Source organism: Ciona robusta, chromosome 8 (assembly GCF_009617815.1).
Source record: "Ciona robusta chromosome 8, ASM961781v2".
Classification (NCBI taxonomy): domain Eukaryota; kingdom Metazoa; phylum Chordata; class Ascidiacea; order Phlebobranchia; family Cionidae; genus Ciona; species Ciona robusta.
The window spans coordinates 4,317,350-4,332,593 of record NC_143242.1 but is presented as its reverse complement, the minus strand read 5'-3'; the positions used below and the strand labels follow the sequence as shown (position 1 = coordinate 4,332,593).

Genomic DNA, 15,244 nt, shown 5'->3' with positions numbered 1-15,244 from the left:
TTGATTGTAGCTCGTTGTTGTATTATGTACGTATCAGAGTCGTATAAACACCGAGTAGTCCAACTGCCGTCTATGTGTGTCCAAAATAGAGCAAAAGTGGTGACTTTGACAATGGGTTTAAACGAACTTGTTAAGTTTTGTTTGTGTTTTCCTATTGTGGGAAGGTGTAAAACAGCTTCTATTTACCTTGCCAAATATTTTTTAGAAAAAATGTATAAATTTAGCCGCATTCAATGACTAAAATGTCGCAAATCAACCGCTTCTAATTCTAATTTTTGACTTTTTTTGACACAGAAAACAAATAACACATGTTTTTTGCATTTTTCAACCTTTAAATTTGTTTTTAGGCCCAAGTTTTTTTGTAATTTACCGAAAAACATACATTTTCCCTATACCTACTGTGTTATTTTGGACCCAAATTGCCGTTCAATTTGTGTTTTACGTAACAATGGGTTGGACTACTCGGTATTTCTATGGCTCTGGTACGTATGTACAACGTTGATTTAAGTGAAAAACTTCAAATCGATATTTTAAACATAAACAATGGCGCATATGGTTGTTTGTATCTTTTTGTCAGCGTTTTGTATGTTTTTGCAATTGCGGTTCCTATTTGTTTGTCAGGGCAGTAATACGTAGTTAATTGCGCCATAAATATCGCTTTTATGCTTGTCTGAAACTCCGCAAAAATAATCATCATGAAGTTTATTGTAGGATATCCATGGATTTCCGTCGCTAGATGGTGTTGTATCCATAGCAACGATGTAGCTAAAGTCTTTTAGCGTAAAGCAAAGTACATTATTTACGCTTGTAAATTGTAAAATAACCAAACTTGTTGTTTAATAATATGTAGTTATCATGCATTGACGAAACAAGCTAAATGTCGAATCTTGTTTTGCAGTAATATTTTCGTTTTGATACGTTTATTTCAAATTTATTCCTTGCATTTCGAGTTAGTAGAGGATAAGTGTGGTGGGTTGCGTGTGTAATTTATAATTACAGATATTAAATTATTTAACGCGTTTTTGGTATTTCAAACGGAACAATGATTTTTATCAATTTGTCTCGTATATTAATCATATTAACATTTTCTAGCAAAACATTAATAGCAAACAGTATAGGCTCGTGGTAACATTGTGTCGGTTTTACTGGTTTTTAATATAAATACACGTCATCAAAATGACGTCAACGGCTGCCGCTGAAACAAAGGACCGTTACGTTGTGCTGTGTCAGCAAAAAGACGTCATACCGCATGATTACATCATCAACGCACTCGTGAAATCGGCGAAGGATTTTCTGCTTAGTACAACTAATGAACTAAAACTGGATTTGGCCGGAAATAATAAACTTATGACTGATAAACGTCTGGGGGACAAGGACGTTAAGGTTCTATGTGCAATTTTAGGTAAAAGCACAGCTCTCACATCGCTCGATCTGCGGTATAACAATCTGACCGACGACGCTGCTCCGTCTATTACTAAACTCATAAAAGAGACGCCATCCTTAAAGGAGTTAAACATTATGTGTAACGACTTCACTGAAAAGGGAGCAGAACACATTGCCGAAGCCCTGCTGACGTCACAGACTTTGAGGTCACTAAAGGTCAACGGGAACAAGATTGGGAACCGAGGTGGAATGTATTTTGCTCAAGCTTTGCAGATTAATAATAAACTTAGAGAGTTAGACCTGGGAGACTGTGACCTTGGTACAGAGTGTGTGATCGGTCTATCTACTGTGTTGAATCAGAATAAACACCTAAAAGCTTTGAACTTAAACCGGCCGTTGCTGTTTTCGTTGCAAGAAGAATGCGTTGTGCACGTCGGAAGAATGCTGAAAGTAAACCACACACTCAGGGAAATACATCTTGCAAAGTTTGATATGAAAGATTTTGGTGTAGAGCGTTTGTGTGACGGGTTATACGACAACTTCTCTCTTGGTTATTTAAACCTTAGCTGTAACCGCATTACAAGAGACGGGGCTGCTGTCTTGGCAAAACTGTTGCGCCGAAACACCCCGTTAGAGATTCTGGACCTTGGATTCAACCGCATTGAAGAAGACGGGGCGAAACATATCGCCTCTGCTCTTTCAACGTCAAACAGCAATCTCAAAGCACTTGTAGTAGTAAGTAATTGCATTCAAGGTAACGGTATTGTCTCTCTTGCGTCTTCTCTAAACACCAACTCATCATTATCTAACCTTTACATTTGGGGCAACGATCTAGACGAAAACGCATGTAAAGCCATGGGTGAACTCATTCGTTCAAGACGACTCCAACCACGCAACACTGACGTACAACCTTACGTTGTTGATGATAGGGTTTACCTCTCTGAACTTTCTCATGGAATCCGTCGCTTTTATTACTGGACACCAAGCTACGGACCTGATGTATACGGACACGAAGACGACTAATCTAATAATAATAATTATGTGTGACTTGTGTACGCGTCACACGTCCGCCTGTCATATTTTGTTGGTAACACAGTTTACGAATTGCGTGTTTAATATATTTGTTTCGCCCGGTTTAACAGCTGTGGTTTAGTAGCAGTATTCGTTTGTTTTCGGCCTCAGATTACCAGTCTAACACAGCTTTCATTTAACAACCAGGTTTAGTTAAACACAGTCTAACCAGAGCGTGTATAGACAGATCAACATAGAGCCTAATTATTCTATAATGCATTACTCCTGACTCAGGAGTCCTGAGTTAGCCTTATCTGGTCAGTTTTCCGACTATCGTAAATTAGGTAATTTTTTGACAGAAAATACATTAAGTTAATAATTTTGCAGTTTATAAATAAATATTGCACCACCCCTTTATGATATGTCGCTTCTGTAATAAGATGCCCCAGCTTCTCGCACAAGGAGGGTGTCAACTTTGTTTGCCACCGGTTGATTTAAATAGCTATAACTCCACAGTGATGACGTCCCATAAAACTTTTCTGTTAATCGTGTCTCGTTGGTGATAAGAGAGGAAGTTGTGACTGAGATTTATTGTAACTACGCGAAGCTAAGGTTGTAGTATGTAACTGTATATTGTGACAGTATATATAAACCCCAAAATAATTACGTAATAGTAGTGCCTGATTTATAGCCTTCGTATTCTTTCCCATAGCCGGGACGTATTCAAAAGTTTCGTTTTCGACGGAAATTTGAAAATGTGTATTACCATCAGTACAAAGTATTTGATATTGTGTGTTGATATTCTTCAGGTGATTTAGGTTATTTTTTGCTTGCTGATGTAAAATATGAATTCTGAACCCCCTCCCACTTTATTTACAACTAAGATAGCAAGAATATATCAAACATGGTTGGATAAAACGGTTCCTTTTGTAGCAGTGAGATGGGCTGTCACACTTGTTTCATATCTTCTCTATTTTATAAGAATTTACATTATACAGGTAAGTGATACTATACATGTTTATACAGATTTATAACATTATGTAAGTTGTTCAGAATACTGCTATATCCATGTTACCATATTTATGTGATTAGAAGTGACAGTTTACTTATCTGGATTAAAAAAATGTATAAAACTATTCTTTGTGCCAAATGCAAGCTTTTCAATATGGCTTGTATGTAATGTATACAGGTTTATAATAACATTTTTTTTCAAGATGCCTAAATCATGTCATCTTATTTTGTGATTTTTTACCAGCAAACCTTTTTATATTAACAGGGTTGGTATGTTGTAACATACGCTCTGGCGATCTACCATCTCAATTTATTCATTGCTTTCTTGTCACCAAAAGTTGACCCCTCCATTTACAATGATGATTCTGATGGTGAGTGACTTATTGGAACTATTGGCATTTTCAATTATGTTTTTGTAAAGTTTAAAACATTTAAAAAGCCTAAAACGATCCAGCTTTTTAGGAAGTGTAAGGTAGTTCCCCAAGGAACCAAACTTGGGATGGCAGGGTAGGCCGACTCAACCTAATTTTTTTTCATTGCAATATTCAGTAAATATTTGAAAAAAACAAATTTGTTACATGGACTTCTCACTAGCGAGTTCAGATAGTTTGATTGTACAGTATGCTGGCTGGCTTTTAGGTATTAGCTAGACCGTTATCTCATTTTGATTACAATGGTAATTGCCTGAGTCGACTATTATCTATTAGCAATCTGGTTATTCCACGATGCTATGTTAGTATATGCTGTTTGGTACATTATATACATCGTCGGCAATATTCAAGTGTGTCTGGGTAATGGGGCATTTCTTCCATGATAAATCTTTGCTTTAAATATTTTCTCCAGTAGCATGCAATGCTTAAGGTCCTTACCAAAGTAGAATAGAATATATACAATGAACTAATCAACTAAATTATGAACTTATTTATTTTTTCATTGCAGATGAAGGTCCCCATTTACCCACTGGTTCTGGTGAAGAATTTCGTCCGTTTATTCGACGACTCCCAGAGTTTAAGTTCTGGTATTCTGGATCGAAAGCAATCCTCATTGCATTTATTTGCACTTTGTTCAGTGCTTTTAATATCCCAGTTTTCTGGCCTATCCTTGTTATGTATTTCATTATTTTGTTTGGAGTGACAATGAAGAGACAGATAAAGGTAAGTAACTTGATTGTTTCTAGGGTAGACTCGTAGACAATACTAGTTAGTGTCTCTATTTCCAAAAAACATACATTTTAAGTATTGCTTTTGTTATTTAGGGCAGTAGAAAAGCAAATAATCTGTTATTAATACACGATTTTGTAATAAAAAGAATAAATAATCTGCTGACTTTTATGACTGTTTTAAAGTTTTATCCAGTGTTAAAAGTTTTGTATGTTTTTTATGTTGCGTGAAAGACTGAAAGTAACAACAACTATTTGTATTCATTTATGATAAACATGTATATACATGATCATTTCACATGGGCACCTTTTATGAAATCCACCAAGCTTCATAAATTACACCAGAAGTGACAACCATTGTTAATTTTCTTTTGTTAACCCAACCAGTATAATATAAAACCACATAATTTAGAGGTTCTTATCTTTATAAACGCTCCAGTAAACCTTTTGTTAATTCCTCAAGTGTTTGTCCAACACCTAGTTTTTTGCACAAAGAAATAACCTCAGTCAAATGAGTGCTGAACTTTTTTGGCTGCTGAGATGTTTTAATTCTTAAACAGTGCTACATGACCATAACTTATCATTTTCATAAATATATTAGTTAAACCTAGATTAAAACCAATATATCTAGTTATTAAATACTTTTATTGATAAAAACACAGATCTGTTTGAAACCACTGTATACCGTTACCGATAAAATACCTTTGCTATGCCAAACAATAAGAACCAATTATACAGTTACAATAAGAACCAATTAACAGTTACATTTACCCTGTATTTTCAGCATATGATCAAATACAGATATCTTCCTTTTACTCACGGAAAGACAAAGTACAAAGGGAAGGAAGATACAGGCAAAGTGGTTGGCCCTTCATAATGCAATTTGATGCAATATTTATTTTAGGATACTTCTACCAACATGAACTTAATTTTATTGTGTATGGAAACAATTCGATAGCTTGTAGATGAAGTTTGTTGTGATATGTTTTTACAAAGTATGATTGCTTCGTCTTAAACCCAGTGGCGGATATTGGGGTTTTGCTATCATTGAATAATTTGTAAAGATTAATTGATATAAAATAGTCACCCTTCATTATCTTGGATTTCCGCTGCTGCTTACAAGTGTATAGAGATATAACAGTAGACTAATTTAAAGTGTGTGCAATGTGAAATGGATTATTGTAAATAAACTCTAATTTACAAGATAACACTAAGTTTAAGCAAGCTTATGACCAATAGCTTAAAAAAAATTGTAATCTCTATACCAGCATGAATGTAAAAACCTGTTATTCAAATATTACACGTTTGTGCAAGGCCATGTTATGTGTGTAACAAGAAACTTGAACGTTTGTGTTGAAATAATGAGCATTGTTTGGTAATATATGTTATGTATGTGATTTTGTTAATATAAATATTTAGCCATTGGTTCTAAATCAAGATTCCATTTAAAGAACTTTGCAGTATGTGTGTGGACCTTACCAGTTTGGATATACAGTTTATTTAAAACATTAAAATGTTAGTTTTATTTCGTGTAGCGACAAAAATTGATTTACAACAAAAACGTATTTGTTATTAAAGATACTTCAACAAATTGTTATCAAACATGAGATTGTATTGAGTGGGGTAATCTCACAGTGAAAAAGGCTAACATACAACACCTAACAGCAGTTAGCCACCTAAAAAAAGTCAGTATTCTGTTTAGTTATATCAAGACAAGTGCAGTAAAATGACTAACATTTTTACAATTAATTTTGTACATATCAAAAAACAATGGGTTTTTTGTTTTGATCAAGAAATTACAAAGCACTTTCCAGTTAAAAGGATTCTAGTTGTTATAAGGAACTCTGGAGCAATTACTGCAGTTTGATATGGTAGTGCATTGGCTAGGGTAAATATCATCTGGTAGTGTCTCACAGCAGTACTGCTATCACTATAATGATGGAAGCAAATATACAGAATGGAAGCCAGGTTTTTAGGAATCCTGTAAAACTGTAAATAAATAAATCAGATTTGATTAATCGCATGTTGAGGTGACAGTCATAACAGGATAGTTCATGTCAGCAAATAAGATATTGTAATTCACATGTACAAATTATTTTTAACAGTATACAAAGTTTTATACAAGAAATATAATATAGCCTATATTATAAAAACTGCTTTGTAATAAATATATGTATTTGCTTGGCCATATTTATTGTACCAGTATAAAACATTAAGAATCAACCTACAAACAGGCATTATATATGTGTTTGTAATGATATACAGAATCAATATAGAAAACGCACGATATAGCTATAATACCTACCTTACATACTTCCCATACACAAGCATAAGAAACCAGAGTTTGACCATATTCCATGCAGAGGAATCGTCATATTGCATTAGGTTTAACGCATATGCGACATGGGAATGGCAGTTGTCACAGCATAGATTGTGCTGAGTTTAAAAATGAAGTTTTAAATGAAAATCATGCAAGAGATAGACACATACAAATGGCTGCCCAAATTACATCACAGAATACAGTTCAGGTGTGAATATTAAGGGCCCTAAGCATTGTAAAATGCAAGGTAGGTAAGGATAGTTAAAAACACAATCCTATAAAACCAATATAATTTATTGACTGTAATGTTAACTGATTAATACAGTAAAAATCTAGTGTAGACCTGCCACTATAGGGTTGGCGGAAAGAAGCAGAATATGAACCTGAAATGGTAAATAACAAAAAAAATCAGGTACCATTCTTTGTTTATATTCTTCCGATGCTTCATGAACTGCTTGGTCCCATGAAGAGAAACGAACTTTATCTGCAGAAAGTTTCCAATACTTTGTTGGTTGCCCGAAACCCATGGAATCTTCAGACACGAAATAGGGCCCAGCAAAATCACGGATAACCCCACTGCTGGTCCCAATCCCCATGTGACCAATGATTGGAATAAACCATCTGTAATATAATAAAACTGTGTGAATATAATGTTTTTGTAAATGTAAGAAGCTGCTATTCTATATAGGAGTTTTTGGGCAAGATTTGGCCCAATTACCCCAAAAGACGTTACAGTACATAGTACACAATACAATAGCACAACAAAATCTTTGTTAAAATCCAGAAATATATCTTACCATTACATTTTAAACAAGAAATGTTTTATTCATAGGAAGTTACTTGTAGGTTATTTAGCATGTATAGTTTTACTTAAGTTGATGATACCATAATGTAAAGGTAAGGTATTTATCTAATATAGCGTTTCTGTTGAATTCATTTTGGATAACCGACGGTGTTATATGTTCTACAAAACATAAACCTCAAATTTAAGTGTGTTTGAGCTAGATGTTTACAATTGATTGCCTCGAAAACTTCAGTATATGACCGAAAAAACAGTTATTTTATTCTTACGTTAGTAGTGGGATTGGTGTCCATACTATGCAGAAAGGAAATCTGGAAATTTCCGGTCGTACGTCTTTGTTTAAGGGCATATCTTCCAGCATTTGCGATTGGTGTTCGGTTTGTTCTGTATGCAGAAACCGCTACGCCATTTAAGACAAAATTGGTCTAGTATTTTGTTGTACAAATAATGTGTCAGTTTTTGTTAGGTTAAATTTGTTAAACGCACTAAATTATTAAAATAGTAGCTACGCTTTATCAAAATAACTTTTGGATTCTGCAAAAACTACGTAATATTTGGTTAATGCTTTAACGCTCAGGCTGGAAGCTTTCCGAAAATCCCCTTAGTATGACGTAGTTAGATATTTCTATGAGGTCGTCGAGCGTGTCGATGTTATTGTGCAATTTTATTTAACTGTTTAGTGTTATTTAAAAGTTTGAGGTAGGCCTGGAGCATATTTGTTGTTTCGTGTTATTTAAAAAGTTTGAGGTAGGCCTGGAGCATATTTGTTGTTTCGTGTTATTTTAAAGTTGGAAGTAGGCCTGGAGCATATTTGTTGTTTCGTGTTATTTAAAAGTTTGAGGTAGGCCTGGAGCATATTTGTTGTTTCGTGTTATTAAATTGTTTAGTGTTATTTTAAAGTTGGAGGTAGGCCTGGAGCATATTTGTTGTTTCGTGTTATTAAAATGTTTAGTGTTATTTTAAAGTTGGAGGTAGGCCTGGAGCATATTTGTTGTTTCGTGTTATTTAAAAGTTTGAGGTAGGCCTGGAGCATATTTGTTGTTTCGTGTTATTTTAAAGTTGGAAGTAGGCCTGGAGCATATTTGTTGTTTCGTGTTATTTTAAAGTTGGAAGTAGGCCTGGAGCATATTTGTTGTTTCGTGTTATTAAATTGTTTAGTGTTATTTTAAAGTTGGAGGTAGGCCTGGAGCATATTTGTTGTTTAGTGTTATTTTAAAGTTGGAAGTAGGCCGGAGCATATTTGTTGTTTCGTGTTATTAAATTGTTTAGTGTTATTTCAAAGTTGGAAGTAGGCCTGGAGCATATTTGTTGTTTCGTGTTATTTTAAAGTTTGAGGTAGGCCTGGAGCATATTTGTTGTTTCGTGTTATTAAATTCTTTAGTGTTATTTTAAAGTTGGAGGTAGGCCTGGAGCATATTTGTTGTTTCGTGTTATTTTAAAGTTGGAAGTAGGCCTGGAGCATATCTGTTGTTTAGTGTTATTTTAAAGTTGGAAGTAGGCCTGGAGCATATTTGTTGTTTAGTGTTATTAAATTGTTTAGTGTTATTTTAAAGTTGGAAGTAGGCCTGGAGCATATTTGTTGTTTAGTGTTATTAAATTGTTTAGTGTTATTTTAAAGTTGGAAGTAGGCCTGGAGCATATTTTTTGTTTCGTGTTATTAAATTGTTTAGTGTTATTTTAAAGTTGGAGGTAGGCCTGGAGCATATTTGTTGTTTAGTGTTATTTTAAAGTTGGAGGTAGGCCTGGAGCATATTTTTTGTTTAGTGTTATTAAATTGTTTAGTGTTATTTTAAAGTTGGAAGTAGGCCTGGAGCATATTTTTTGTTTCGTGTTATTAAATTGTTTAGTGTTATTTTAAAGTTGGAGGTAGGCCTGGAGCATATTTGTTGTTTAGTGTTATTTTAAAGTTGGAGGTAGGCCTGGAGCATATTTGTTGTTTAGTGTTATTTTAAAGTTGGAAGTAGGCCTGGAGCATATTTGTTGTTTCGTGTTATTAAATTGTTTAGTGTTATTTCAAAGTTGGAAGTAGGCCTGGAGCATATTTGTTGTTTCGTGTTGTTTAATTGATTAGTGTTATTTTAAAGTTTGAGGTAGGCCTGGAGCATATTTGTTGTTTCGTGTTATTAAATTGTTTAGTGTTATTTTAAAGTTGGAAGTAGGCCTGGAGCATATTTGTTGTTTAGTGTTATTTTAAAGTTGGAGGTAAGCCTGGAGCATGTTTGTTGTTTAGTGGTATTTTAAAGTTGGAGGTAGGCCTGGAGCATATTTGTTTTTTCGTGTTATTCATTTATTTAGTGTTATTTTAAAGTTTATGGTAGGCCTTGAGCATATTTCTTGTTTATATAAGAGTTTAATGTTTTGTATGCAATATTTCCAATCTAGAACACAAGTTATGTTTTGAATGCAATATTCTCATCCTAATGGTAGGTAAGTGAACTTGTCCTTGTATTGAGTAAAATTAGATGGTAAATGTAAATGGCAAATGCAATACCACAGCTCGGAAGTGGTTTCATGCAATAGGCACTGGCGTAAAGTTACGGGGTTGCAGGATTGCCTGGCAACCCTTTGATTTTCTCCATACTAATAATGCGTAAGGAATTACGTTCGACCAAACGAAGACGGCATTATTACTGCGAAGAAACTTCGTTTACGTTCGTTAAAATATATCAATACCGATGCGTCATTCACGACACAAATGGGTTCAACTGGTATTTAAACTCCTGTTTGCTAAATAATTCACGTGTGAATCGCTATTATGAAGTCAATAATCAACGTGTGAATTTCTAATAAGTCGTAATCAATTGCCAGATCAAACAATCGCTATTATGACTCAATGAATCCACATGTAAATCCCTACTAATTCGTAATAAATATGCTGCTTGGCTGAGGAAAACATTGTATATAAATATAAAGCAGTGTTGGAAACCATTTAGGCAGTTTATTTCCGCGATATTTCGTTCTAGAAACCTACTATTTCCGATAGACGGGTCTTCGTTTGTAAGATAACCGCACACTCATGTGGGCTTGACGAAAGGCGCATGCGACATAGCAACTGTGACGTCACTGGTGGGACAATCGGATTTGACCGTTTCTCATTACACAGACTCGCTGAAATTTTAATTTGTCTCATCCCTAAGTATTTCTGAATACGTTTACGTTTGTATGAGCGTTTAAAAAGCACATATTTAAACGGTTGCAAACCGAAAACAAAGGGTTGCAAAAACTTCCTTTTTTTCTGGTTTTTGCAACCCTAACGTTTAGTAAAACTTTACGCCTATGGCAATAGGCATGAGCAATATACAATCTGTTAAGATGATTGCTTCTAAATTTTGAATCAGGTAATGTCCTATATATTATGATGTTATTGATAAATGTTATGTGTGCTGACCGAATGCCTCAATTAGGTTGTTACGTTACAGGTATGGCCGTATGGGTGCTTTCCATACCTGTACATAACTACCGATATCGATGTGTTCAATTCAACTTATTTATTTTGTTGTATTAATGCCAATGCATACATACAGAGACTGCTGCTGCTGCCAGGGATCACAAAGAAAAATGTAGGTTAACGAAGGGTTACTAGTTATTGTACTACCCATTTTATGTGTTCAATTGGTTGTGTTGTGTGCTATAATGGGGTTTAACTCAATAATTTTTTTTTAGTTTATAGTAAAGTGGCTTAATAAAACACAATGGGGTACTTGGGGTAAGAAAGGACAAACCTCCTAGCCCGCTAAAAAAAGACAATTTATTGCAAACAACTTTTCTGGGTAAAAACAATTATGTGGCATATTTTTTATACTAACTTTAATTCTAAATGATAATTCTTTTTCGGTAAAACACAAATTACTAAATTAAACAAAAAATTGAAAACTTTTTATAGGGCTTGTTAAACTTTTGTGAAAAGGCCTTTCGTGATAAATTTATCATGAATGCAGGTATTTGTAATAAAAAACAACTGTGTTTTTTTCTGTTTTTATTTTTTCTGGGTAACACTAAAAGAGGGAAAAGGGAAAAGAGGGAAAAGAGGGAAATGGACACTACAAGGGGAAATAGGGAAAAGAGGGGAAAAGGGTAAACTTGCATTTCTAAAAAAGGGGAAAAGGAAAAGAGGGAAAACAGGGAAATGCTGCTTAGTAAAAAAACGATATTTTTTAAATTTGATTTTATTTACTTAACTTTGAAATTAGAAAAAGGGAACAGCAGAAAATTAATACTAACAAGGGAAAAGATGAAAAATAAAGAAAAGAGGGAAACAGGGAAAAGGAGTCTTCCCTCTTTTTCCTGTTTTCCCTCTTTTCAACTGTTTTCCTTTTCCCTTTTTCTCTCTTTTTCTTTTCCACCATTATCCCCCTTTTCCCTCTTTTAGTGTTACCCGTTTTTTTCTACCCCAACCAATACTAACTTTGTGATAAAATTAATTTTAAAATGTAAATTAAATTATTTTAATTAATGATTTAATTGATTTTAAAGGTAATTAAGTATCAAAATCAGACATTTTACAGCTTTGCCCACATTTTCTGATAATGTAATTTATGTTTTAAGTTAAGGCTGTTTAATTAGGTCATTTTTATGATTATTGCTGAATTTACTTTAGATAAAGTTAAGATGTCATTTAGATTTTCAAAAGTCTTTATAATTTAGTTAAAACCATAAATTTATAATTTAAGTAAATCAAGTGTAATGCTCTGGTTACTTCTTGTGGTTTATATAGGTTATTAAATTTATGGGCTTTTTTTTAGTCCAATAAATGTTATTTGCGGGTAAGCTTATGTTTAAAAGGAAGTAGTGAAGTAAAACTATAAAAGAAAAAAAAGGAAATTTGAGGTTTCTGAGAAAATAGAGACTACATAGTGCATAGGTTGTATGACTAATATATTTGTGTGCTGTACTTCCAATATTTTTTTCTCAGGGTAGGCCTGCATACCCTGCACCATATAAATCGACGCCAGTGGCTTAATGTATGCGTAGCCGTAAATCAAACCAAAAGTTTTAATTCACCACTTCCATTGGCCTGCGGTAGCAACAATAATCTATGTTTTGAATCTTATCTACAATAATCTACTTGCCTGGCTATCGGGCACACTTTGGTTGCAATGCAGGCGCCTAAACCACTAAGCCACGACGCCAGCAGCATACTAGATACCACTTTACTGATATTGTGAAATATGTGAAATAAGTTGAATTGAACACATCGATATCGGTAGTTATGTACAGGTATGGAAAGCACCCATACGGCCATACCTGTAACGTAACAACCTAATTGAGGCATTCGGTCAGCACACATAACATTTATCAATAACATCATAATATATAGGACATTACCTGATCCAAAATTTAGAAGCAATCATCTTAACAGATTGTATATTGCTCATGCCTATTGCCATAGGCGTAAAGTTTTACTAAACGTTAGGGTTGCAAAAACCAGAAAAAAAGGAAGTCTTTGCAACCCTTTGTTTTCGGTTTGCAACCGTTTAAATATGTGCTTTTTAAACGCTCATACAAACGTAAACGTATTCAGAAATACTTAGGGATGAATGAGACAAATTAAAATTACGCGGGTTCGGCGAGTCCGTGTAATGAGAAACGGTCAAATCCGATTGCTGCGCCAGTAACGTCACAGTTGCTATGTCGCATGCGCCTTTCGTCAAGCCCACACGGGTGTGCGGTTATCTTACAAACGAAGATCCGTCCATCGGAAATAGTAGGTTTCTAGAACGAAATATCGCGGAAATAAACTGCCTAAATCGTTTCCAACACTGCTTTATATTTATATACAATGTTTTCCTCAGCCAAGCAGCATATTTATTACGAATTAGTAGGGATTTACATGTGGATTCATTGCATCATAATAGCGGTTGTTTGAACCTGGCAATTGATTACGACATAATAGCAATTCACACGTTGATTATTGACTTCATAATAGCAATTCACACGTTGATTATTGACTTCATAATAGCGATTCACACGTGAATTATTTAGCAAACAGGAGTTTAAATACCAGTTGAACGCATTTGTGTCGTGAATGACGCATCGGTATTGACATATTTTAACGAACGTAAACGAAGTTTGTTTGCAGTAATAATAGCGTCTTCGTTTGGTTGAACGTAATTCCTTACGCATTATTAGTATGAAGAAAATCAAAGGGTTGCCAGGCAATCCTGCAACCCCGTAACTTTACGCCAGTGCCTATTGCATGAAACCACTTTCGAGCTGTGGTATTGCATTTGCCATTTACATTTACCATCTGATTTTACTCAATACAAGGACAAGTTCACTTACCTACCATTAGGATGAGAATATTGCATTCAAAACATAACTTGTGTTCTAGATTGGAAATATTGCATACAAAACATTAAACTCTTATATAAACAAGAAATATGCTCAAGGCCTACCTTAAACTTTAAAATAACACTAAACAAATAAATAACACGAAACAACAAATATGCTTCAGGCATACATCCAACTTTAAAATCACATGAAACAACAAATATGCTCCAGGCCTACCTCCAACTTTAAAATAACACGAAACAACAAATATGCTCCAGGCCTACTTCCAACTTTAAAATCACACTAAACAACAAATATGCTCCAGGCCTACTTCCAACTTTAAAATAACACTAAACAATTTAATAACACGAAACAACAAATATGCTCCAGGCCTACTTCCAACTTTAAAATAACACGAAACAACAAATATGCTCCAGGCCTACCTCAAACTTTGAAATAACACGAAACAACAAATATGCTCCAGGCCTACCTCCAACTTTAAAATAACACTAAACAATTTAATAACACGAAACAACAAATATGCTCCAGGCCTACTTCCAACTTTAAAATAACACTAAACAACAAATATGCTCCAGGCCTACCTCCAACTTTAAAATAACACTAAACAATTTAATAACACGAAACAACAAATATGCTCCAGGCCTACCTCCAACTTTAAAATAACACGAAACAATTTAATAACACGAAACAACAAAGATGCTCCAGGCCTACTTCCAACTTTGAAATAACACGAAACAACAAATATGCTCCAGGCCTACTTCCAACTTTAAAATAACACTAAACAACAAATATGCTCCAGGCCTACCTCCAACTTTAAAATAACACGAAACAATTTAATAACACGAAACAACAAATATGCTCCAGGCCTACTTCCAACTTTGAAATAACACGAAACAACAAATATGCTCCAGGCCTACTTCCAACTTTAAAATAACACTAAACAACAAATATGCTCCAGGCCTACCTCCAACTTTAAAATAACACGAAACAATTTAATAACACGAAACAACAAATATGCTCCAGGCCTACTTCCAACTTTGAAATAACACGAAACAACAAATATGCTCCAGGCCTACCTCCAACTTTAAAATAACACGAAACAATTTAATAACACGAAACAACAAATATGCTCCAGGCCTACTTCCAACTTTAAAATAACACGAAACAACAAATATGCTCCAGGCCTACTTCCAACTTTAAAATAACACGAAACAACAAATATGCTCCAGGCCTACTTCCAACTTTAAAATAACACGAAACAACAAAT

At 34.3% G+C, this 15,244-nt stretch overlaps 3 protein-coding genes across 3 annotated transcripts; 2 read left to right on the top strand and 1 right to left on the bottom strand.

Moving 5' to 3' along the window:
• Positions 1-72: 72 nt before the first annotated feature.
• LOC149732502 (leucine-rich repeat-containing protein 34-like) lies at positions 73-2,542 on the top strand. The gene has a single exon (XM_089882864.1). The coding sequence runs from the start codon at positions 1,177-1,179 to the stop codon at positions 2,404-2,406; it is 1,230 nt and encodes a 409-aa protein (XP_089738990.1). The 5' UTR covers positions 73-1,176; the 3' UTR covers positions 2,407-2,542.
• A 639-nt stretch (positions 2,543-3,181) lies between these two features.
• On the top strand, positions 3,182-6,166 carry LOC149732501 (protein RER1-like). The gene is made up of 4 exons (XM_089882873.1): positions 3,182-3,392; positions 3,671-3,776; positions 4,345-4,559; positions 5,349-6,166. The coding sequence occupies exons 1-4, from the start codon at positions 3,240-3,242 to the stop codon at positions 5,439-5,441; spliced, it is 567 nt and encodes a 188-aa protein (XP_089738999.1). The 5' UTR covers positions 3,182-3,239; the 3' UTR covers positions 5,442-6,166.
• Positions 6,167-6,356: 190 nt separating this feature from the next.
• Positions 6,357-8,222, bottom strand: LOC149732500 (transmembrane protein 222-like). Its single transcript, XM_089882874.1, has 4 exons — positions 7,956-8,222; positions 7,301-7,505; positions 6,870-7,000; positions 6,357-6,553 (listed from the first exon to the last, which is right to left on the bottom strand). The coding sequence occupies exons 1-4, from the start codon at positions 8,045-8,047 to the stop codon at positions 6,475-6,477; spliced, it is 507 nt and encodes a 168-aa protein (XP_089739000.1). The 5' UTR covers positions 8,048-8,222; the 3' UTR covers positions 6,357-6,474.
• Between the last annotated feature and the right edge of the window lie 7,022 nt (positions 8,223-15,244).